The sequence below is a fragment of the Leucopleurus acutus genome (genome assembly GCF_964270905.1).
Source record: "Leucopleurus acutus genome assembly, chromosome: 20".
In the NCBI taxonomy this organism is placed as follows: Eukaryota; Metazoa; Chordata; class Mammalia; order Artiodactyla; family Delphinidae; genus Leucopleurus; species Leucopleurus acutus.
The window spans coordinates 51563808-51589636 of NC_139162.1; the positions used below are offsets into that span (position 1 = coordinate 51563808).

The 25829-nt window shown below is 50.4% G+C and overlaps 1 protein-coding gene across 1 annotated transcript in view; it reads left to right on the plus strand.

Annotated features, from left to right (window-relative positions):
• Positions 1–1086: 1086 nt before the first annotated feature.
• Positions 1087–25829, plus strand: part of GRIN2D (glutamate ionotropic receptor NMDA type subunit 2D) — a gene marked incomplete at both ends in the record, with an annotated part of 29191 nt that continues 4448 nt past the window's right edge. Inside the window, 9 exons of the mRNA XM_082863183.1 lie at positions 1087–1551; positions 5035–5654; positions 9635–9749; positions 10149–10360; positions 10629–10797; positions 11313–11466; positions 13913–14038; positions 14241–14470; positions 15665–15825. Of these exons, the coding sequence (XP_082719309.1) occupies positions 1087–1551; positions 5035–5654; positions 9635–9749; positions 10149–10360; positions 10629–10797; positions 11313–11466; positions 13913–14038; positions 14241–14470; positions 15665–15825 (2252 nt within the window). The remainder of the gene's footprint in view (positions 1552–5034; positions 5655–9634; positions 9750–10148; positions 10361–10628; positions 10798–11312; positions 11467–13912; positions 14039–14240; positions 14471–15664; positions 15826–25829) is intronic.

Here is a 25829-nt window from a genome sequence, read left to right on the forward strand (position 1 = left end):
TGCTCAAATGGAGGGGTAAGGTCGTGGGGGGCATATTCTCTCCACAGGATGCCCCACTAATTTCTTTTTCTCTCTCTCTCCCCCCACACACCTGACCCCTTTTCCCTTTCTCTTTTTTTGTTCCCCTTCACTTTTTCTTCCTTTTATTTTTGATCCCTCCTGCCACTCGCCTTCCCGGCCTTCCTTTCATGTCTGTGCTGGGCACCTCCCTGGCGGGGGTCTTGCTCTTTGCCTCTCTATTTCTGTCTTCCTGTGTTTTCTGTCTGCTCTGCCTGCCTTCTCGCGCAATCTCTGATTTTGCCTGTTTCTCCATCTCTTGTGTGCGTGTCTCTTGGTGGCTGTGGGGTCTCTGTCTCCATCTTCCTGGGTTTCTTTCCATCTTCCTCTCTCTGTCCAACTTTCTCGTTCCTCTTATGTCTCCCACCTTCCTTCATCTATCTCTGCATCACTCCTGCCTCTCATTCCCTCCCTGTATCTGTCACTCCGCCTTATCTCTCTCTGCCTCTGTTACTCTGAGCCTCTCTATCCCTGTCTGTTTCTCCTTCCACCTACCTCCTTCTCCCCATCACTCTCTCTCCCTGACCATATCTCTGTGACTGTTTTCATCTCTTCCTATCTTCCTGGGTCTCTCTCTGCTCCTGTTCTGATCCCATCTCTGTGGGTCTGTTTCCCATCTGTCCTGTCTCATTGTCCTCCCCCTTCCTACCTTGTCTATCTCTTCTCCCTACCACTGTATCTTCTCTGTCCCCATTACCCACCTCCACTCTCTTTGCCTCTGTATCTCTCCCTCGGTCTCTGTCTCTCCTTTGCTTCTGTATCTCTCCCTTTGCCTCTGTATCTCTCTGTCCGTGTCTCTCCCTCTATCACCCCAACCTTTCTCACTTCTACCTGAGTCCCTGTCTCCTTGTATCTCCCCTTCTCCCTGTATCTCTTCCTATACCTTGTCTCCCTGTCTTTCCATCTCTGTGTCTCTCATTCGTATCTCTCTCTGCTCCCCGTGTCTCCCCGTCTCTGCGTCCCACCTTCCTCCGTGTCCCTCCCCGCGTGCCTGCGTGCTTAGAGGCCGCCCGGCAGGGCCCGCAGGCGATGCGCGGCGCCGGTGGCCCCCGCGGCCCTCGGGGCCCCACTAAGATGCTGCTGCTGCTGGCGCTGGCGTGCGCCAGCCCGTTCCCGGAGGAGGTGCCGGGGCCGGGCGGGGCCGGCGGGCCTGGCGGGGGCCCCGGCGGGGCGCGACCTCTCAACGTGGCGCTCGTGTTCTCGGGGCCTGCGTACGCGACCGAGGCGGCGCGACTGGGCCCGGCCGTGGCGGCGGCCGTGCGCAGCCCGGGCCTGGACGTGCGGCCGGTGGCGCTGGTGCTCAACGGCTCGGACCCACGCAGCCTCGTGCTGCAGCTCTGCGACCTGCTGTCGGGGCTGAGGGTGCACGGCGTCGTCTTCGAGGACGACTCGCGCGCGCCCGCCGTCGCGCCCATCCTTGACTTCCTGTCGGCGCAGACTTCGCTGCCCATCGTGGCCGTGCACGGCGGCGCCGCGCTCGTGCTCACGCCCAAGGTGCGCGCAACCCGCGGGCGGGGCGGGGGCCAGAGGCTGAGGGGCGGAGCCGGGGCCCGTCGTGGGTGGGCGGGGTTGTAAGGGGGCGGGGCCAGCCCTGAGGGCCCCCATCGGGGATGCGGTGGGGACACGTGTAAGGGTCAGGTCTAAGTAAGAGGCGGGGCCGACTTGGAGGGGCGTGGTCTATTGGCGGAACGGAGTGTGCCGGGGAATCATCTAGAAGCAGGGTCTGGGGTGATCAGGCTACGGGAAGAGTTGAGAGGCTGCAAGAGAGGTGAATCAGGGGAGGGGGTGGGATCTGGGGAAGAGGCGGGGCCGGCCAGTGAGGGGCGGGGACTGGGAACGAGAAGGGACACGCCTGAGATGGCAAGGTCGGAGTGAGGGGTGGGCTCTGGGATCAGCGAGGGGGAGTCAGTTGAAAAGGAATGGGGTTCAGAAATGGGTGAGGGCTAGAGAGGAGGCGGGAGCCAGGAAGGCAGGAACAGGGACCAGGAAAGAGGGGTATCAGGTACTGAGGGAAAGGGAGGTCCCCGGCCAGCTGGGCATGGGGTCTAAAGGTCAACGAAGGAGGACAGAACCATCTGGTGAAAGGACGAGTATGAGAAAGAGAGGTGACCTAAGTGAGCGGGCGAGGGAGGGGTAGAACCCTGCAGCTAGGAAGTGGGGAGAGGCCAGTCAAGGAAGGGGTGAGTCAGGGAAGGGGCGGGGCTCGCCGGTGAGAGGGGAGGCCAGGGAGGACAGGACCCCTGCTCTGTACTAAAGGGGCGGAGTCTAGAGAGGAAGACGGTCTGGGAGTGGTCTCACCCAACTGTAAGTCTTGGAAAGCAAGAATCCAGGGGGTGGTCCTGGAAAGATGAAGGCCCCCCAAAGAGGTAGCCTCAGCCAATGAGAGGTCAAAGCCAGGAGCCTACAGGGAAGGCGGGGTCAGAGGCTGGAGCTGGCTGTGGCCTGGAGAGAGGCCTGCCTCCCGAGGGCACAGGAGGGGCCAGCTGGAGTGGACTTCTGGTAGGGAAAGGCAGAATTTGAACAGGCCTTGTGTGCGGACTAAGAAGTGGTCAGCTAAGAGGAGGTGCCTGAGAAGGGGCGGGGCCTATTCAGAGGTGGAGCCAGTGTAACTGAGAAGTGGGACTCGCCTGAGGATGGGGCCACCTGAGTGGGTGGAGCCTAAGTCTCCACCAATTCCCTGCTGTGGGGGCCGGCGGCTTTGCGACTAGATCACTATTGGAGGCTGGGACTCGTAGTTCTCTCGTGTCCAGGGCACTCTGGGAAAGATCTCTGTCCAACTTTCTTCTTCTCTTTGGCATGGGGTTGTCCAAAGCTTTGAAGGCAGATCATCTGAGAGATGAACTTATTACTTCCTGGCTGCCACCTCCTTGGCATACGGAGAGACGTGGTCCCTTGTACCTCCATTGCTGCTTAGAAATGTGTGCCCCTCTGTTTCACTGTCTGCTAGGTGCACACACATTGCCTTCTGGGAAATATAGTCCCTTTAGTGTTTCTGAATGGAAGAGTGGTCCTCACAGCTGCATCTGTGCCCCCATTGAATACTGGGAATGTGGTCCCCTGAGCACACCTCCACCTGCCAAGGGTGAGGGCCCCTCAGTGCTCTCATGGCATTCTGGGAGGCCTCATCCCCTCAGGACAACAGCCCTAACCGGTACACATTTAACCACAGGCACATGTCTAGGGAGAAAGTACACTTGCTTGTCTTATCGCATTACTGGAAGATTTATTGGCTGATTCTGTGCCAGGGCTGTTTTAGGTTCTGGGGAATACAGTTATGAAAGGTTAAAAAAAAAAAAAAAAGACAAGGTCCCTGCTTTTACAGAGCTTGTATTTCTAATGGGGAGACAGAAAAAACAAATAACAGAGAGTTGAAATCTGTCCTGAAGGAGAGGTAATGACCGAGGACATGGCTTCAGTAGATGGTGGTCAGGGGAGGCCTCCCCAAGGAGTTAAAACTGAGCTGGACCTGAGGACTGAGGAGGGGAGGAGCTGGGGGGAAAAGTGTCCCCGAGAAAGGTGACAGTGAAGGGCAAAGCCCCTGAGGCCAGAAGGAACTTGAGGTGTCTGAGGAAGAGCAAAGAGGTTGGGGTGATGGGAGATGAGGTCAGAGAGGCGACAGGGACGAGGTCATGCGGGGCCTTGTGGGCCACAGCGAGGACTTTGGCTTTGATTCTGATGTAGAATTATTGGAAGGTTTTCAACCAAGAAGGGAGGCAATCCAATTACTATTTTGAAAAGATCACTCTGGCTGCTGTCTGGAGAATGGAATTTGCGAGAAAGGAAGTCAAGATGGGTTAGGATGCTGTTGTCGTCTAGGCAAGAGAGTGGTAACCATGAGGGCCGTGACAGGGCCCGTAGTGAGGATTGAACAGCTGGGGTCATGTTTTGAACAGAGCCGAGAAGTCTTGGAGATGGTCTGGATACGGGCCCGAGGGCTGTCCAATAGAATTCTCTGCAATGATGAAGGTGGTCTTCATCTGCTCTGTCACATATGATAGCCACAGCCATGTGTAGCTGTTGAGCACTTGACGTGTGGTTAGTGCAACCAGGGAACTAAGCTTTGTTTAACTTTAATTGATTTTAATGTGAATAGTCATGGGTGGCTAGTAGCTACCATATTGGAGAGCACAGGAGACAGTGTTTAAACCCATGGATTTGGATGAGATCACCAGGGAGAGAGGACAGAAGAGGAAACAAGGGCACCCCTATGTTTAGAATTCTGACTGAGGAAGAGAGTCCAGCAAAGGAAACAGAAAAGGAGGGGACAGGAAGGTAGGAAAAAAAGCAGAGAAGGGCAAGTCTACTCAGCAAAGCTTCCTCCAGTTGGGAGAGACTACCTTCAGCACCCTCATGGCCTGCTGGGAGATGCAGTCCCTCTCAGTGGATGCTGGGAACTGTAGTTCCCTCCCAGGATGGTGAGTGTGTCCACTACAGTAATGTTAGCTGCTGTAACAGATAAACCCCAACTTCTCAGTGGCTTAACCCAATAGAAGGTTGTTTCTCACTCATATAAAATCCAAACAGGTGTTCTTGTTCCAAACAGTCTCGCCTCCAAGCCGTGACTCAGGGACTCAGGTTCCCCCGTGTTGTGGCTCTGTAACCCCTTAGGTTTCTCCTCTGGGGCCTCTGCATCTGCCCTCAGACAGGGAAGAGTAAGGTGCATGGGGGGAGAGGTTTTTATGGATGAGCCTAGAACTCAGTCCTGTGGTTAAACATAACCCAGGTCTAGCTCTGTGCCCCAGCAAGGAAAGGAGATGTGTTTGCCGAACGGCTAGTCAGCCTGCCATGTCGAGAGCTGTGAGCTGCCTTTGGCCGTTGGGAGCTGTGATGCCCTTATCAGTTGCTGGGAGGTGAGGTCCCCTTTGGACCCCTGGGAGCTGTGAACCCTTCACTGGTCACTGAAGGTCCCTTATTGACTGCTGGGAGCTGAGGTCTCCACGTGGGGTGGCCTGACATCTTCCTCCTCCTCCCCTGCAGGAGAAGGGTTCCACCTTCCTGCAGCTGGGCTCGTCCACAGAGCAGCAGCTTCAGGTCATCTTCGAGGTGCTGGAGGAATACGACTGGACGTCTTTTGTAGCTGTGACCACGCGTGCCCCCGGCCACCGGGCCTTCCTGTCCTACATTGAGGTGCTGACTGATGGCAGCCTGGTGGGCTGGGAGCACCGCGGGGCATTGACGCTGGACCCTGGGGCTGGCGAGGCCGTGCTGGGCGCCCAGCTCCGTAGTGTCAGTGCGCAGATACGCCTGCTCTTCTGTGCCCGTGAGGAGGCTGAGCCGGTGTTCCGGGCAGCCGAGGAGGCTGGCCTCACTGGGTCTGGCTACGTCTGGTTCATGGTGGGGCCCCAGCTGGCTGGAGGCGGGGGCTCGGGCACCCCTGGGGAGCCCCTTCTTCTGCCAGGAGGCGCCCCACTGCCTGCCGGGCTGTTTGCAGTGCGCTCGGCAGGCTGGAGGGATGATCTGGCCCGGCGTGTGGCAGCTGGCGTGGCCGTAGTGGCCAGAGGTGCCCAGGCCCTGCTGCGTGACTATGGCTTCCTGCCTGAACTTGGCCATGACTGTCGCGCCCAAAACCGCACCCACCGAGGGGAGAGTCTACACAGGTGAGTGGGGCTGGGCTGGGAGGGCTGTGGGAAGATTCCTGAGCCTGAATACCTGGGGTACTTGTGCCTGAGTGGCCTCAAATGGGTCACGTCCCCTCTCAGAACTTCAGTCTCCTTTTCTGTAAAACGAGCGTAATTGGGTCTCCTTTCTGGGGTTAAATCAGGTGATTTGGAAAAAAGCACCTGAGATACGGTGAGTGTATTACTATATTTCCTGATTCTAGGATGCGCGTTTTTGCATAGTTTAATGTCTTTGAAACCAAGACATGTCTTACAATTGATAGCCTACCAAGGTTTCATGGGCAGTGCGTTTTTTTCCTTTGTGGTAGGTGAAAATTGTGACACGTCTTCTAGTTGATAGCATCTTAGATTTGGTGAAATACCCTAGTTAGAGTAGGAGTTGAACTTCAGTAACAAAAAGACCCGACAATCCAATGTCCCAAACAAGGTAGAAGTTTGTTCCTCTCTCACTTAACAATCCAGAGGTGCACGATTCAGGCTATCAGGAGACTCCATCGCTCCATGTGGTCATTCAGGGACTCAGGACCCTCCCACCTTGTTGCTCTGCCATCTCCTTTCCGCACAGTCGAAGCTGGGTGGTAGGCCATGTCTGAATGAAAAGGGGGAAAGTGAGGGGTGAACAAGCCATTTCCTTTATGGCCAGTGAGGTGGAAGGGACGAGTCTTACATCCCATCGGTGAGAATGTAGTCACTGGGCCAGGACTGACTTATTGGTTGTGTACTGCCACATCCATGCAGATTGGCTAGACATCGATTCTGATTGGGTAGTGCCTGTGCTGCACTGATGGTTAGAGTTTGAATATCACCTGCCCATGCCCTGGGCTAGCTGCAAGGAATTTCGGGGAATGTGGGAAATGTCAATTCTAGCTGGGCAGGTGTGTGCCCAGCTGACACATGATTGTTTTAGAAGAGGAGACCAGGATTTGGTGGGAAACAGCATCTCCACCCCAGGAAGCTTTGGGAGTGAGAACTTGATGAGTTTGGTGACAGACAGTGGAAGGAGAGGACTTTAATGCTGAAATGAGGATGGGCTGAGTTTGGGAAGGGGCGATGGGTGGGGAAGAAAGCCTAAGGGAGGAGAATTGAGAAGTGGGGAGGTGGGGAGTTGGGAATCGGGATCCAGGGGCAAGAGGATGAGAAAAGCATCCCTTGTTCATAAATACTTACTGAGCGCCCGCTAGGAACTAGGGCTCATGCTGGGCACTGGGAACGCAGAGATGAATAAGACCATGGACTTCTCTTGAAAGAACACAAGGTCCTGTAGGGGTAGCAGACAGGGATGGGATAATGACAACACAGCATGTTATTTGCAATAATGGAGGTTGCACGGACTTTGTGGGAGCACTGGGGAGAGTACTGAAAAGCCAGGACATTTTTGGTTGCAGGAAGCAGAGTCTCATTCAAGTTTCCTCGGGGAAAGAGGGGTTTATTGGAAAGATAAACATGCACAGAAACCCAGACATCAGGAATTGAGGCCAATTCCTCAATTCCAGCTACTCTTTCAATTCATTCTGATTCTCTCTTTCTGATCTTCTCTGCTTCTGTGTGTGTGTGTGTGTGTGTGTGTGTGTGTGTATCTATCTTTCTCCCTCCCCTTCTCCATCACCATCACCATCTCCATCTTCATCACCATCTTCATCTCCATCTCTATCTCTGTCTCTGTCTCAGGCTTGCCACTCCCAGGGGCTGTCCAGTTCTTCTGCTTACCCAGAATTTCTGTTCCTTCATGATACTCATCATTTCAGCCCATCCTGTCCATCACCCATGCCTCCAAATCTCACAGCTAACTTCCTCCCAGGAGGGGAATTGTGTTGGTCCCAGTCAACCCTCCAAACTAGGCTATACAAGTCATGGGTCAGGCTACGGAGTCAGGGAGGTTTCCAGGAGGAGGTGGTTTCTAAGCTGAGACCTGAAGAATAAACTGCTCATTCATTCATCCACTCATTCATTGAAAAGCCCTTTGTCAAGAGTCTGTGGTGTGCCAAGCCCTGCTTTATGAACAGGGTATAATGTTGAACAAGGCCTCTGCTCTCACAGAGCTTACAGTCTCATAGGTGAGACAATCAGTGCACAGACAAGAAAAGAAAGGAAGAAAACATCAGCAGGTAATAAGTTCTGAGATGATAATAAAGCAGGTAGAACGTATAACAAACGTCTGTGGTGCTAGGTCAGGTGACGTCGTCAGGAAAGGCCTTTTCAAGTAGGTGAAATTTGGAGTTTTAAAAAAAAAAAAAGAGAGAGCTTCCCTGGTGGCGCAGTGGTTGAGAGTCCGCCTGCCGATGCAGGGGACGTGGGTTCGTGCCCCGGTCCGGGAAGATCCCACATGCGCGGAGCGGCTGGGCCCGTGAGCCATGGCCGCTGAGCCTGCGCGTCCGGAGCCTGTGCTCCGCAACGGGAGAGGCCACAGCAGTGAGAGGCCCGCGTACCGCGGGAAAAAAAAAAAAAAAGGATAAAGAGAAAGATCCAAGGGAATTCCCTGGAGGTCCAGTGATTAGGACTTGATGCTCTCTCTGCGGAGGACCCCCACAAGCCGCGCAGCACACCCAGAAAAAGAGAGAGAGAGAGAGAGAGAGAGAGAGCCAGCTATCTGAAGATCTGAGTAAAGAGAGGGAGGGGAAACAGCAGGTACAAAGGCCCTGAGGCTGGAATTGCCTGAAATAAACCCAGTGTGCCTGGAGCACAGTGGGCAAGTGGGCAGCGTATGGTGGAGTAACAGGGGGCCCAGCTCAGGTAGGGCATTTAGGCCAGGTTAGGGGTTTAGATTTGATTGCAAGGGCAGTTGGGAGTCCACCAGAAATAGATAATCCAGGCAGGGGGAAGAGCATTGGGCAAAAGACCAGAGGGGAGAAAAACCTGGGCAGGTTGATGAGACCACAATAGCTCAGGGTGGAGAATTAGGGGTTGGGAATGATGAGGCTGGTTAGGTGGAGAGGCCCAGGCCGTGAGGGCCTTGAATGCCAGGTTGAGAGGCTTGGACTTTGTTCTGGGGCACTGGGGAGCCATGGGTGGGCTATGAGCAGGGGAGAGGTGGAGTCAGTTTGGGGTATAGAAAGACCTCTCCGGTGTGGGGTGGGGACAGACTGGAGGAGAAAGATTGGAGGCTGGAGGCCAAGTAGGAGGCTGGGGTAGGGGTCCAGGAGGGCTGTGGGGACAGAGAGGAGGGGATGGGGCAGAGATATCCCAGGGGCAGGAAGGACGGGGCTTGGGGACTGGTGGCCTGGGTTGGGGGGAGCGAGGAGGCAAGGATGGCAGCTGAGGGTCTGGTCCAGTGACCCGGGTGATGTGACAAGCATTCAGCGCACAGGGTGCCATTGTATAATAGAGATACCTGGGAGTCCAGAGACCCTCCCGGGGCTTCTGTCCGGAAGAAGGGACACGTGAGCTGAGTCTTGAACACCTAAGAACTAGTCAGGATGAGGAGGGAGAGAATAAGGGTTTTTTTCTTTTTCTTGGGCCGTGCTGCGCGGCATGTGGAACTTCCCTGTCCAGGGATCGAACCCGTACCCACTGCAGTGCAAGCGCAGAGTCTTAACCACTGGACCACCAGGGAAGTCCAAGGGTTTTTTTCTAGGCAGAGAGAAAAGCACCTACAAAAGCCTAGAGATAGAAAACCACTTGATATTTTGGGGGACACCCTGCATTCAGTATTTGTGGGGCAGAAAAAGGGTTTGGGCGGAGAGAGTTTGACGGTGGGCAGTGATCAGAGATCGGGCTGCAGAGGCAGGTGGGTCCCCTAGAGCCTCAAACCCAGGCTGAGGGTCTGGGACCTGGTCCTGGAGGCACCGAGCTGCCAAGGGAGAGTGCCTAGCAGAGGAGAGGCGCATTTGGGTTTTCCAGAACTTAGAGGAGAGATTCACACTGGGCGCTGGGGTTGGTCAGTAGACAGGGGACTTTCTCGGCCTTCAGCTGCCAAGGTGCAGTTCAGGCCCCCACGTGTCCCCTCCCTTCCTGCTGGGCAGGTACTTCATGAACATTACCTGGGATAACCGGGATTACTCCTTCAATGAGGATGGCTTCCTGGTGAACCCCTCCCTGGTGGTCATCTCCCTCACCCGAGACAGGACGTGGGAGGTGGTGAGTCCTGGCGCTGACCTCAGGCACGGGAGAGGGCCTGGATTCCTGGGTCCTGGGGAAGAAGCAATGAGGACCTAGACTCCTGGCAGAGGTGGGGGCTGAGGCCCTGCATTCCGGCCTCTGACGGAGGAAGGGGCTGGGAGCCTGGACTTCTAGGTCCTAAGGGGAAGGACTGGGAATCCAGACCCCTGGATTCTGGTAGAAGAAAGCCCAGACTCGTGGGTCTGAAGAAGGAAAGGGTTCCTGGGTCCAAGGGACAGGTGGGGGAGGACGCCCAGACTCCTGGATCTGAGGGAGAAGGAGCTGGGAGCTCGCGGCTACGAGGAAGGCAGGCCATGGAGGCCAGAACATTCTAGAAAGTCCCCCTCAGGAAGCCTGAATCCCCTGCTCTTGGCCAAGGTGGGCAGCTGGGAGCAGCAGACTCTCCGCCTCAAGTATCCGCTGTGGTCCCGCTATGGCCGCTTCCTGCAGCCAGTTGATGACACGCAGCACCTCACCGTGGCCACGCTGGAAGAGAGGCCTTTCGTCATTGTGGAGCCCGCCGACCCCATCAGTGGCACTTGCATCCGAGACTCCGTCCCCTGCCGGAGCCAACTCAACCGCACCCACAGGTGACAGCCCCGGATCCAGAAGTTCCAGCTTCAGAATCCTCTCTTGAAGCCTAGTAGTCCTAGCCCAGCCCCCTCCTCCCTTGGGACCCAGAAAGCCGTCCAGCTTGGTGACCTTGGACAAGTCATGTAATTCCTTTGAGCCTCAGTTTCCCCAGAAAGCGATGCCCACCATAGTTTTAGCGGCTGCTCGTCCCTCCCTCCATAAGGCGGGGGGGGGGGAGGGGGCGCAGGGATCCCCAACATCCCCAAGCCTGCTCGCTCCCCGCAGCCCTCCGCCGGACGCCCCCCGCCCAGAAAAGCGGTGCTGCAAGGGCTTCTGCATCGACATTCTGAAGCGGCTGGCGCACACCATCGGCTTCAGCTATGACCTCTACCTGGTCACCAACGGCAAGCACGGCAAAAAGATTGATGGTGTCTGGAACGGCATGATAGGGGAGGTGAGGTGGGCGGGGACAGGGTGGGGGCGGGACAAGACAGGTGGGGGGCGGAGTCGGGACCAGGTCAGGGCCGAGAAGCGGCTGGGTCAGGCTTCTGAGGGGGCGGGACTATGAAGGGGCGTGGCCGAAGGTGAGAAGCCTGGATTTGAAGGGGCGGGGCCACGAGGAGGACCCACCTTGACGGAGGGCCCGGGCCAGGAGGAAGGACACTTGGGGCGGAGGAGGCGGGGCTCGGAGGGTGGAACTATTAGGAAAAGGGGGCGGGGCCTGGAGGATGGAGCCCAAAACTTTCAGAGGCTTGCTGGGGGAGGAGGATACAGCAGGAGGCCACTCCTTCCCACTCTTGTTCTCGACACTCACCTCCACCTTTCCTGCCCCATTCTGCCTGCGTCCCCCTCATCTACCCCGCCACCCTCCTAGCCCTTTCTATCATCCTGTCACTGGTCTCCTCCTGGGACCCGTCTTTGTCCTGAGCCAGCCGTGTTCCCTCACTCCCTCCCTGTCCTCACTCCCAGGTGTTCTACCAGCGCGCGGACATGGCCATTGGCTCTCTCACCATCAACGAGGAGCGGTCCGAGATAGTGGATTTCTCCGTCCCCTTCGTGGAGACAGGCATCAGCGTTATGGTGGCGCGTAGCAATGGCACTGTGTCCCCCTCGGCCTTTCTCGGTGAGCCCAGGTCCTGGAATGGCAAGGGGTGGGGTTTGGGGGCAGCTGTGTGTCCATTTCCCAACCTGCTATTGCTTGTACCAGCAGGGTGACTCTGGTGAACTGAGGGCCTCAGTTCCCTAACCTGTAAAATGGGAGAATTTCCCCCACCAGAAGCAATTTTACAATGAAGCTAAGAAAGTCTGAGCTTCAGAAGCCTTCTGCACAACCCCTTCAAGGCCCTGTACCTGGTCTTGTATTCATAATTTTATTTTCTTGTCTCTTAAAGAGAACCCTCCAAATTGTATAAGCGGCAGGCCCCACAAAAACCATCTTCCCCTGTACATAAGTATGAGATGAGGAAAAGAGATGAGCATGGGCCCCATCAAACAATGTTTACTGAGCACCTACTATGTGCCAGGCTCTGGGCTGCACAGGAAACCTTGCCCTTTAAGAGCTCTCCCAGGGCCTCATGGGGGAGACAGAAAACAATCTCTTAAAGATATACATGGGCAAGATCATTTCATATGGTGGTGAATATTACGAGAAATTAAGCCGACGGAAGAAACAGAGAAGAATAGGATCAGTGTTGCTGTGGGTGGACAGGCGGGTCCATCTGAGCAGGTGACCCGGTCCTGCATAGATCTGGCTGGAAAAGTGTCCCAAGCAGATTAACATTAAGGGCAAAGGCCCCAAGGTGGGAATGTTCGTGGGGTATTTGTGAACTATCGGGAGGCCTGTGTGACCAGGGGAGGGGGCAGTGAGTGATCATGGGAGAGGTAGGAGGTGAGGGCTGAGAGGGAATCAGGTGGTGGATCGAGCAGGGCCTTGGTTGCTATGGTAGGAAGGTTGGGTTTTACTTTTATTGCAATGGCAAGGCTTTTAACTGCAGGCGGTGGTGTGAGGATATACGATCAGATTTAGGCTTTTAAGATATCCCACTAGTGGGTCTGCGGATGCAGGAGGCCCATGAGGAGGCTACTGCAGAGGTCCGTGCAGAGTGAGTTTGGGGTGCAGGATAGGAAGATGGCCAAGAGGGTGAGACAAGTAAACAGGCTTAGGATGCGGTTAGAAAGCTGGCACACAATGGGTTGGTGGCTTTGAGGTAGATTGGGTAGAGATCTCATTTACTGAGCTTGGAGAAGACAAAAGGGAAAGCGTACATCAAGCCAAGGGCAGCAGTTCACGTCCGTTCCCTCCTGCTCTCCAAAGTCTGAGCAAAGCTCCTGGGAGGGGGAATGGCTGAGAGGAGAAGGGACAACCCTTCTCTGGTGTTTTGTTTTCTGTCTATTTCCCCAGCGGTGTCTCTTGTGGCCTCCTCTTTGCACCAAGGTCTCTGCAGGGCACCCTGACAAGCACCACATGGGGCCCCTGCTTTCAGAAAGGGAGTGACAAGGTCATGTTTATGCCCCATCACGTGGCCCAGTGGAGGCGACAGGCGTGTCCCCAGATACTGCTGTGACAATCCAGGCTGTGACCCTACTGTGACAGGGGCAGTCCTGGCCGCTTACACTTGGCCCAGGAAGGTCAAATCCCGGGTACTGATCTCAAGAAAGAGTGATTTGGGTTTGTTGTCAGTGAACTCCCGGAAGCAGTGTGAGGAGGGGATGCAGGAACTCAGGTTTGGCTGATGGACAGGTCAGGGTGGTGCCTCTGGTAGGGGAGCTATTGAGAAAGAGGCAGAGAGGATGTAGCTTGTTTGGGGAACTGTGAGTTCTGGGTGATTAAAGCAATGGGTTCTTGAAAAAATGATCAGTCCAGAGACGAGAGTGGAAACAAGTCTGAGAGGCAGGGACTTTGTCCTGGGGGCACTGGGGAGCCACAGAAGTCTGTGAGCTGGGGAGAGGCCAGGTCATCTCTGGGTGTAGAAAGAGCTTCTAGGGCCGTGGTGGGGGGAAGGGCTGGAGAGGAGAGGATGAGGAGATGGTCCAGGGGACAGGATGTGGCCTGAGCAGTGTTGGCAGAGGGAATGGAGAGGAAAGGCCGAGGTGGGGGTGGGTGGGGGCAGGACAGGAGGATAGGGCTGGGGACTGACAGGATGCTGGTGAGGGGGAGGGAAGGAGGGAGTGAGGGTGGCAAATGCGGGAGGGAGGGTCTGGGCGGTGACTGGATGGACAGGGAACTCCCAGGGTGGGGAGCCTGGGAGTCGGTGCTGGGCTCTGTGTGGGACATGAATGGCCTGGAGGGATTGCCAGGAGGAGGTGGAGAAACAGGTCTGGGGCTCAGGAAACATAATTAGGAGATAGTTTCTATATGGTGGTTGAAATCACAGAAATGATTGAGATGATTTTCTTTGGGAGAGACCGCCCCGCCACCCCTGCCAGGGGTCTGGGTGGGCAATGAGTCTGTCCCCAAGAAGGGGGCAGAGTAGGACGGGGTCAGATCTGGGCTGTACCCTGTTCACATGTCTGTGGGCACCCAAGCCTTGGCTTAGCTGAGTCATGGCCACACACCCCCTTGCCCTTAGAGCCATACAGCCCTGCCGTGTGGGTGATGATGTTCGTCATGTGCCTCACTGTGGTCGCCGTCACCGTTTTCATCTTTGAGTACCTCAGTCCCGTCGGCTACAACCGCAGCCTGGCCACGGGCAAACGTGAGTCCCCTTCCTCCATCACCCTACCTCGGAGTGCCTGGACCACAGATAGAACTACGTTTCCCAACAGCCCCTGGGATAGAGTTATGGTCTCCTGAGAGGCAACAGGGGCCTCAGGGGCCACTGGGAATTGTAGTTCTTTCTGCTCCCTCATTGAGCATAAGGGATTTGGGGTCCATGTCCCCCTCCTGGCCCCCTGCAGGCCCTGGCGGCTCAACTTTCACCATTGGGAAATCCATCTGGCTGCTCTGGGCCCTGGTGTTCAATAACTCGGTGCCTGTGGAGAACCCCCGGGGGACAACCAGCAAAATCATGGTGCTGGTGTGGGCTTTCTTCGCCGTCATCTTCCTCGCCAGCTACACAGCCAACCTGGCCGCCTTCATGATCCAGGAGGAGTATGTGGATACCGTGTCTGGGCTCAGTGACCGAAAGGTATGTGTGTTTGGGGAGGGAGGGAATTGGCTGAGGTTGTAGGTGGCAGATGGCGGGGGAAGGGGGGGGGATTCGTGGGGGGTCTCTTCCTCGAAAGAGTCCCAGAATGGTAGAATGGAATACTCTGGAGGAAAATGGTTATGTTTCACAAAGAACTATTTAAATATTCCAAGGAGAAGAGAGTATCCCCAAATATTCTAGGGGCAGGAGTGCCAAATGGAATATTCTAGATCAGTGCTTCTCTCAAACTGTGATGAAGGGCTAATTTTTGACATTTCTAATCCAGTGGAGACCAGTGCTTTTATAAAATGTGACAGAAAGGAATTACTGGGAAAGTAAAATAAAATTTAAAACCAAGACGTGCAAAATTCCAACCCACATCTTTATTAGGTTCAACAGACGTAAAATTATTCTGTCAAATAGCTTGACTCTCTCGGTTTCTGTACTTACCTCATCACGGATCACAGTTCGTTCATGGACTGGTGGTCTGCACAGCACATTTTGAGACTAACGTGGTTAACTGGGTGTCATGACCTATTAGAAGGTTGCGGAACCAATTCAATGGATTACAACAGACATTTTTTTTTTAATGGAATGGATTAGAATAGCATAAAAAATATGTTTGGCTGCATTTTAGGTAATCAGGGTGAGTATGGTTGTATGAAACTTTTGTTTTAGTCATGTAGACACCCGACATTAGGCCAGCACACACCTATCTGGCTGGGTCTGTTGTTAAAATAGTGAACTATTTCTGAACAGATTGGGAACTGTTAGCAACTGCCCCCAGCCGATGCCATGCCAGCCCCTGCCCCAGGGACCTCTCATGATCCAGCAAGTTAAGGGTTAATGCCTGGCCCATCAAGGGCCTCTGGGACCTGTCTGGAGATTTGTTGCCTGTGTCTTTTCTGATTGGACCATGATCAGCCCATACTGGGGATTAAATATTTCAATATTACTCCTGACTGTGTGTGTGCATGTGTATGTATACATATCTGCATACATATGTACAGATAACTGCGGATGTATGTGATGGGTGAAGAGTAGTGTTTCCATGGGTCATGGTGAGCAAGTGTGAGAAACACTTCTGGACTGGGGTGTCTGCCAGTGTCCCCCAGAATGGAGCAGCTGGTTGAGGACATCTTGACCCAAATGCCCCCTGGGGGGGTGCCCTAATGACTCCCCATTCTGCCCCAGTTCCAGCGGCCCCAGGAGCAGTACCCGCCCCTGAAGTTTGGGACGGTGCCCAACGGGTCCACAGAGAAGAACATCCGCAGCAACTACCCCGACATGCACAGTTACATGGTGCGCTACAACCAGCCCCGCGTAGAGGAAGCGCTCACTCAGCTCAAGGCAGGGTCAGCGCAGACTGGGGGCCGGGAGGTGGGGGGTAGGGAGTGGGGCTGCTGGGGCCCCTGAGGAGGCTTGGAGATGGCAAGGGGTCAGGGGTTGTTCATCAGCCTCAGAGGTCAGCCCGGGGTGGGTCAGCTTGGAGGGCCGAGGTCATTGAGGGTGGGAATGAACTCCCCCTTCTGGGAGTAGGAGCCTTAGGATATTTTCAGAGAGCCAGTGGTTACGAATTATGGAGCCAGACTACCAGGGTTCAGATCCTGGCTTTGTCCCTTCTTGGCTGTGTGACCTTGGGCAAGTTACTCAACCTCTCTGAGCCTCAGTTTCCTCCTTTGTAAAATGGGGATGATTTATAAGAATTGTTATAGTTATTATTATTAGTTAATATATTATTATAGTCATTATTATTAAATAATATATATTATTATAGTTATTATTATTAGTTAATCCATGCAAAACACTTAGAACAGTGCCTGGCACACTGTAGGTATTTGCTGTTATTATTATTATTACTACCATCATCATCATCATTAGATCTGAACTCACTGGAATCAATACTTGTAGATATATATATATATATATATATATATATATATATATATTTTAACATCAGTTTCCCAAATCATGGGGAAAAGTTCAGTTCTGGCCCCAAAGTGCAGTCCAAGGTTACAACAAAGCTAAGCACAATGACTGCCTCTTCCCGTCCCTCACTGATTTAGTCATTCAACATGCATTTATTTTCTTAGCCTCAGCTCCATGCCAGGCAGTGAACAAACAGATCACAATTCCTGCCCACAGCAAGCTTAAGACCTAGAGGTAGGAAATTAACAAGAAACATGCAAACAGAAAAATCAGCATGACCATTTCAGAAAGTGATTGTGAGCTAGAGTGTGACTGAGCTGGGGTGTATTCACCAGGGTGTTGAGGGCAGGCCTCTGGGGGAGGTAACTGGAACAGAGCCCAGAAGGAGGTGAGGGACTCCTCCTTAGCTAGGTGGACTTGCCTAGCCTTGCAGGCAAAGGGTCTGAGCCCCGAGCGGTCTTGGCTTCTTAGAGGAACAGCAAGAAGCCATCATGACTGAAGGGTGGTGAGCTCAGTTAGAGCTCAGTTTGGAGGGTAGATGAGAGTAGAACACAGGGTGTGACCCCTGAGGCCAAGGTCAGCGCTGGGTTTTATTTGAAGGGCAGTGAGAAGCCATGGGAAAGAGGGACATTAAGTAGGGAGCGATGTGATCAGATTTCTGTTTGTAAATGCCCCCTCTGGCCTCCATGTGGAGAATGAATGGAGGGGGACATCAGAGGGACCAGTTAGTCAGAAGCTGTATTGCCCTCCTAACACCTTTCCCCCAGGCCCACTCTCTGCTGACCCCTACAGGTGCCAGTTGTAACTGGATCTTTTTTACCCCTCAGTCTTGATTAGAATTGTTGGGACATGTCACGTGGTTCCCTGCTCCACGCAGGTTCTCAAAGATGTCCGGGAACCTGTGGGGAACAAAGCCTCAAGCTTGTTTCCAGAACACCCTTCCTCCTGTCTTTCCTTCAGCTGTGAAGCCCGATGGACCCCCTCAGCCCCCTTCCCAGGGCTCCCCTGCCTGAGGACACCCCCTTTCTCTGCCTGGCACCCTTTGCCTTCACATTCCCAATCTTCATGAACGAGGTTTCCCCTTCCCAAATCTCTTTCCCCCTTCTCTTCAAAGGTTTTATTTACCTAACACACTTGTTAAAAATAATAAGGTAAAAAGTGAAGAGCTCTCCTCTCCCCCTCCTTATTCATATTTCCAGGCATTTCCTCCACCTTTTTTCTAGAGCAGAGCTGGGGAGCCACATATGTAATATTTTTCTTTTTTTGGGGGGTGGATGAGTGATTTTATTTTTTTCATTTATGAAATATTTTTAAATTGTATTTATTTTTAAGAACAGGCACATATACAGAATGGGTTTTTGTTGCGGCATATGGGATCCTAGTTCCCCAACTGGGGACCGAACCAGTGCGCCCTCAGAGTGGAAGCGCGGAGTCCCAATCACTGGACCACCAGGGCAATCCCATGAAACATTTTTTTTTAATTGAAGTATAGTTGATTTGCAATGTTTCAGACGTACAGCAGAGCGATTCAGTTGTATACACATAACTGAAATATATATACTTTTTCAGATTCTTTTCCATTATAGGTTATGATATTGAATATAGTTCCCTGGGCTATACAGTAGGTCCACATATGTAATGTAAATGTATCTAGGAGCCACACTAAAAAAAACAGGTGATATTAATTCGAATGGTACATTGTATTTAACCCAGTAGCTCCAATATATTATCATTTCAATATGCAATATCAAAATTAATGATGGGGAATTCCCTGGCAGTCCAGTGGTTAGGACCCCACGCTCTCACTGCTGAGGGCCCAGGTTCAGTCCCTGGTCAGGGAACTAAAATCCCACAAGCCGTGTGCCCACGGCCAAAAAAAAAATGAATGAGATGTTTCACTGTTTTGGCAGGGGGGCAGGGTGGGTACTTCAAATGTTACAATCACAGCTCATCTCAATTCACACATGGTCCAGTCTGGCTAGTGGCTGTCATATGGAGTTCTAGAACTCTGTCTTTTTAGCTCTTTTGTTGTTGTTTCCTTCTTTTCCTCTCTTTTTCTTCTTTTCTCCTCTCCTCTTCTTTCCTCGTCCTTCTTCCACTTCTAATCCCTTCCTGTACTTGCCCCGACCCCCAGATGTCGTCTGGAGTTTCCCACCCCTTAGCATCTAGATACCTTTAGCCCCGTAACCCCTTTCCTAAAAACTGTGCAAATTCCTGGGCTTCTCAGGGTCACCCTGGCTTCAAGCTCCCCTTTGTCAGATGGAATTCACTTTCTGGACCATCTCACAGGCCCATGTCTTCCAGCTCTGGAGCCTATTAGCTAAAATTGGAGCCCATCTCTCCTTAATCCCCACAGAAGCCCAGACCTCAAGCCTATGTGTGCTGGATTGAAGATTGGAAACGTGAAGGGCGTCAGTTTGCCTGCACTGTCCAGCAGAAAGGAAATGAAAGCTACTGTGTAATTCTCAATTGTTAGTAGCCACGTTAAAAGACACAAAAAGAAACAGGTGAAATTTGTTTTAATGATGTATTTTACTTAGCCTAGTATATTCAAAATATTATTGCAACACATAATCAGTATAAAAATGGTTGCGACCTTTTACATAATCCACTCCCCACCCCCACCAACACACACACCTTTTGAAATCCAGTGTGCATTTTATACTCACCACACATCTCAGTTCAAACTTGCCACCTTTCAAGCGCTTAAACCAGCCACAGGGACGTGTGTAGATACCAAATTGGGCGGCCCGGGTCTACATCATCTAAATGCCAGAAGCTTCATAGTGAAGGTTATGAACATGAAACATAAAAGGGCTCTGGCCACCTCCCCACCCCCCTGGGAATTTTCACTTCCTTACTCACCCCCAGAGTATCCTCCCCAGCCAGCCAGCTGACTCATCCCCGCCCCCCCCCCCCCCCCCCCCCCGACTTCACAAGTATCAAACGCCTTCCTCGGGAGGCAGGGGAATTGCCTTCCTCTTTTTTTTTTTTTTTTTACTTCTACAGGGAACCCTCACATTCCCAGTCTATCTCATCCTTACATTTGGAGAGTAAGAATTCCAAGACCTGGGTAAGGGTAGGACCCTCATGTCCCACATCTACTTGGTTCCTGAATTTTGGAGAGCAGTGAGAATGTGACCAGCAAGGGAGACCAGCCCCATCTCAAAAAAATGAATCCAAATCTATCCCACCCCTGAGTTAAAAGGAGGGATACCTGTATTCTTCTTTTCATCCAAATGTCAGCCACAATCCCAGCCCTTCATAAGAATAGCTTGAGGCTTCATCCCGTGTCTTTTTATATTGCATCTTTTTTTAAAATTGAGCTGTAACATACACAGATCTTTTTCTCTTTTTGTTGGAGTATAATTGATTTATTTTTTTTTAATTTTTTTTTGACGGTGAATAAAGTTTTATTGGAACACAGCAGAGGCCGTTTCAAGGGGTCCCCAACACACATTCTGAGCACAGAGGAGCCATAGATGCAGGAACTGTAAAAAAAAAAAAAAAAAAAAAAGCCTCTCTGCTAAGCCACATATTTCCTTGTAACATGGGGGTCGGTCTCATGTTAAAGTGGCCACCATTTCCTCCAAGGGAAATTTGATGTGGTCTCTCTATCTATGTATTACGTATGTATATAAATATGTATATATACTAGTATAGTTGATTTATAATGTGTTAGTTTCAGGGGTACGGCAAAGTGATTCATATATATATATATATATATGATTTTTTCAGATTCTTTTCCATTATAGGTTATTACAAGATATGAATATAATTCCTGTGCTATACAGTAGGCCCTTGTCGATCTCTTTTATATATAGTAGTGTGTATCTGCTAATCCCAAACTCCTAATTTATCCCTCCCCTGCTTTCCCCTTTGGTAACCATAAGTTTATTTTCTATGTTTGTGAGTCTATTTCTATTTTGTAAATAAGTTCATTTGTATTTTTTTTTAAGTTTTTTTGATGTGGACCATTTTTAAAGTCTTTATTGAATTTGTTACAATATTGCTTCTGTTTTATGTTTTGGCCTCAAGGCATGTGGGATCTTAGCTTGCCAACCAGGGATTGAACCCGCACCCCCTGCGTTGGAAGGTGAAGTCTTAACTACTGGACCGTCAGGGAAGTCCCCTGTATTTTTTTAGTTTCCACATATAAGTGATATCATATGATATTTGCCTTTCTCTGTCTGACTTACTTCACTTAGTATGATAATCTCTAGGTCCATCCAAGTTGCTGCAAATGGCATCATTTCATTCTTTTTTATAGCCAAATAATATTCCAGTGTGTGTGTGTGTGTGTGTGTGTGTGTGTGTGTGTGTACACACATACATACCACATCTTCTTTATCCATTCATCTGTCGATGAGCATTTAGATTGCTTCCATGTCTTGGCTATTGTAAATAGTGCTGTTGTGAACACTGGAATGCATGTGTCTTTTCAAATTCGAACTTTTGTCTTTTCCGGATATGTGCACAGGAGTGGGACTGCTGGATCATATGGTAGCTCTTTTTTCATATTTTTAGCTTTTCAAGGAAACTCCATACTGTTCTCTATAGTGGCTGCACCAATTTACATCCCACCATATACAGATCTTAAGTGTGAGGTTCATTGATCAGCTATACATTCATGTGACCATACCCAGGTTAAGGTATGGAAAATTTCTAGTTCCCCTCTGCCCTTCTAGTCACCATAGATTATCACTGTAAATTAGTTTTGCCTGGTTCATTGAATATTACATAAACAGAATCAAACAGTGTATATATAACAGTGTATATGATAGTTTTTGTGTCTAGCTTGCTTCATCCAGCGCTACTACCAAGTTTGTTCACTGCAGTATTCCACTGAGTATACCAATAGAGGAATATATCAGAATTCTTCCACTCACCTGATTGGTGAACATTTGGGTTGTTTCCGGTGTTTGGCCATTGTGAATATTCTACTATGAAGATTCTTGTACAAGTGTTTGGAGAACATATACGTTCATTTTTCTCGGGTAAATTCCCACGGGTGGACCTGCTAGGTCATAGGGAGGTGTCTGCTTAGCTTCAAAAGATACTGCCAGACATTTTCCAAAGTGGTTGTACCAGTTTACACCCTCATCGGCAGTGCAGGAAAGTTCCGTTTGTTCCACATGCTTGCCAAGGCTTGGTATCATTCCCATACCTTTTTAATTTACCATAGTGTTTATTATACATCAAGTTCTGTTCTCATTTAAGTTCATTATTGGTTTGCTAGGGCTACCATAACAAAAATTTATTGTCTCACGGTTCTGGAGGCTAGAAGTCCTCCTTGGTTCCCTCTGAGGGCTGTGAAGGAAGGATCTGTCCCAGGCCTCTCTCCTTGGCTTTATAGATGGCCATCTTCTTCCTGTGTCTTTTCACATCATCTTCCCTTTGTGCATGTCTCTGTATCTAAATTCTCCCTTTTTATAAGAACACCATTCATACTGGATCAGGGTCCACTTTAATGACCTCATTTTAACTTGATCACCACTGTAAAGACCCTTTCTCTGACTAAGAGCACATCCAGAGGCACTGGGATAGGACTTCAGTGTATAAATGCTGGGGAACACAATTCAACCCACAACTCTTTATAGGTGAATATTATTATTCCTATTTTATAGATGAGAAGACAAACGCAGAGCAAGACCCTATAGCCGGTGAGGGGCAGAGCTGGGATCTGAACCCTGGCAGTCTAATTCTCAGTCCAACCTCTCAACCACTGTACTACATAACCTCACTCGCCCAGCGAGAAACCCAGAATCACCCTCCTTGTGCCCCTCATCCAGAAGCTTTGTAGGTTCACAAAGGATACCTGTGTTTCTCACTGTCACCTCTTGCCCTGATTCCCTGCTTCTGCTGAATTTTTTTTCTCCCTGGTATTCCTTTTTACATTTTTTTCTCATTTTTCATCCAATTTTTATCAGAGTTGTACATCCACATAGTTTGAAAAATCAAATACAAGATTTTTCTAGACAATGAAAACCACCAGTGGTCCCCCGTCTCTTTACCCCCATTTCTCCCACCTCAGATGAATCTGCTTTCACCTCGTTTATTGTCTCATTTTGCTACTTACCTCCCTGTCTCAAAATACCATGTCTCTATGGCTACCTCTTGATTTTCAATCTTAGGCATTTTGCATTCACTTCTCACTATGGAAGACACATACTCATACTGTTATTTAAGTTGTCCAACCTCCCACACTGTGATTCTGGTTAGATGAATATTCGTTGTTTACTTGTTGACTGTGTAAATGCTCCCATAGATGCCACACATAGTAAACCATGATTCCTTTCCTCTTCTACACAATTCTTTGTTTTTCCTGGCATTGATATTGTCTTTTTTTTTTTTTTCAATTGCCTAGTGGCTGAGTTTTCCTTGTGCTTAACTAATTCAAATCCAAATTCTCCACTAACTATATGAATCTCTTCTTCATGTGTTCAGATGCATCAGGTACTCCATTAATTTCGTCTTATTAAAGAAGTTTCTTATGTGGCCTTCTGACCTGCTCCAGTCTGGAACATAGCTGCCATCTTGAGCCCATCACCTCCCTCCTGGTTCAGATCCCGTTGTATCCCATTTCTTACTCTTCCTGTGTTTTGCTCCCTTGTTCTTTTGAGCTTCCTGACAAAAGGCACATGGGAGATACGTTTTGGAGACATAGCATACATGAAAACATCTTTACTCTCGATGGGCCGTCTGGCTTGGTATAAAATTCTGGGCTGGAGATCACTTTCCTCCAGAATTTTGAAGGCATCACTCCACTGTCTTCTAATTTCCAGTGTTATTGTTGAAAAATCCAGTCATTTGGATTCCTAAGCCCTGTATGTGACCTGTTTTTCTTTTCCCTGTCCTCAGTGTGCTGACAATTCTCAGCAATGTGTCTTCATCTATTTTCATCACTGGACCTTTCAGTCATATCCCGAGGTCATTCATTCTGGAAAATTTTCTTGAATTCTTTCAATTACAGTTTGCTTCTTCCTTCCATTTCTGTTTTTACTTTCTAGAACTCTTATTAACTTGATATTGGGCTTCTTGGACTATCCATTTCTTTTATTCTCTCTCTTATTTTTCTAACTCTTTCTGCCGTACTCCCTGGGAGATATTTACCCGGGCCTCTCGCTGTTGTGGCCTCTCCCGCCGCGGAGCACAGGCTCCGGACGCGCAGGCTCAGCGGCCATGGCTCACGGGCCCAGCCGCTCCGCGGCATGTGGGATCTTCCCAGACCGGGGCACGAACCCGCGTCCCCTGCATTGGCAGGCGGACTCTCAACCACTGCGCCACCAGGGAAGCCCCTCCCTGGGAGATATTCTTAATATTATCTCCCACTCTTGTATTAAGCTTTTTCACTTCTGCTAGTATATTTTTAATTTCTAAGAACTCTTTTTTGATCTCTGAATTTTTATGGTATTTTGTAAATTTTATAGCATTATTCTGTAGTCTCCTACTTTATAATATCCTATTCATGGTTCAAAGCTGCAGTATCTTGTCCTGTTTCTCTGATGATATTAATGATAGTCGTTGGGTTTTTCTTTTTTACATCTTCTACTCTCTGCATGTTTCCTCCAAGTCCCCCCTCCCTCCTATTTGTTTTGTTTCTATCTTTCTTTCTTTCTTTTTTTTTTTTTTGGCCATGCCACACGGCTTGCAGGATCTTAGTTCCCCGACCAGGGATTGAACCTGGGCCATTCCTTGTTTCTATCTTTCTTGTTAGAGGCTTTATCTGATGTCTAGTAATCCTTAATAGTCAGTTCATATTTGGGAGCGGGCATCCAAAATTCTGGAAGTGGTGGGCCTGTGAGCACATAAGCGGGGTTGTTGACTGTGAACTTCACTGTAGGGTGAGCTGTCTGGACCATTTTTGTTGGGGAATCCCCAATGTCAGTATTTTTTTGGTCTCTTTTCCTGGGTTAGTCATATATATATACACACACATACATATAGATGTATATATTTGTATATGTAGACATACTATATATATGTTTTTAAAATAGAGAGGACCAAAGAAGAAAACAAATAATGAATCATGATCTCCCTGGCAAGATACCCCTAACCATATGCAAGTTAAAAGGCACTCACTCACTCATTCATTCATTCATGCATCCAATAAATGTTTATGAAGGTCTTCTTGCACCAGACACTGGGCTAGGCACTGAGGGTATAGCAGTGAACAAATCAAAGTCTCTGTTCTCCTAGCGCTTCCATTCTAGTCTAGAAGACAGACACATGTGTGTCTAGAGCAGCGCTCTCCTACAGCCCCTTCTGCGATGATGGAAATATTTGAGATCTGAGCAGTCCAATATGGTAGCCAACAGCTCTCGATCACCGGAGATGAGGTTCGTGTAACTACAGAATTGAATTTTAAATTTTAATTAAAATTGGAATTCAAATAGCCACCTGTGGCTAGTAGCTACCACCTTGGACAACACTAGAAAATTCCATCCTCACAGAGAGGTACAAGGGATTGGCAGCCTCGTGGCTTTGGCTAGCTCACATTCCAAATGTGGGCTTACCCTACCGCTGAGGGCAAGCAACCTCACAGGAAGAGAAAGGAAATGCATCTCTTAAAAAGAAATGAAGAAACACAGCTTCTCCCAGCCAGTTCTGGAAGCCCATTCCATGAGAGAGGTTCAATTTCTCACTGACTTACGAGGGCCGAAAAGGAAACATCAAGTCCCCTTTCCCTAAAGGAAGCATTATTTTTCAGATCAATTCAAGCATATATACACACACATCTTTATACATCCCTCACTGAAAGTACACACCGTTCTCTTGCATTTTCCGTGGAGGAAAGCCTCTTGGCATTTTTCCCTATTAATGAAATCTTACCTCTCAGCACCGGTGATTGGCACACAGAATGCTGGTCTCAAACCAGCCTGAATTCATTCATTCAACCCCTCTTTATTAAGCACGTGTTGTATGCCAGGTGCTGTTCTAGACCCTGTGGATACAGCAGGGAGCCTGGCAAACAACGTCTGCTCCTTCACGGAACTTAAATTCCAGTGGGGGGGAGGGGGGCGGTGGGGAGATGTATGATAAAGTTAATAACTAAAGACATTTTATAGTTACAAGGAGGTAAGTGCTATGGACAAAAATACGGCAGGGTGAGAGAGTTTGGGAGACCCAGGAAGGAGGCTACAGGTTGCAGTATTAAACAGTGTACCAGGGAAGGTGCCTTTGGAGCAAACACTTGAAGGAGGTGAGGGGGCCAGCCAGGCAGCTATCTGGGAGAAGGATATTATTCCAGCAGAGAGAATGGCCAGTGCAAAGGCCCTGAGGCAGGAGCAGACTGGAGCAATCCAGGAACTGCACAAAGCCCAGGGTGGCTGGAGCAGACTTAGTGAGGGAGGCGTGCATGGGAGACAAGGCAGAGGGGTAAGGAGGGGTGTGGGGGTGTTTGCTGACAAAGAGCCTGGTGGGGAGTGAA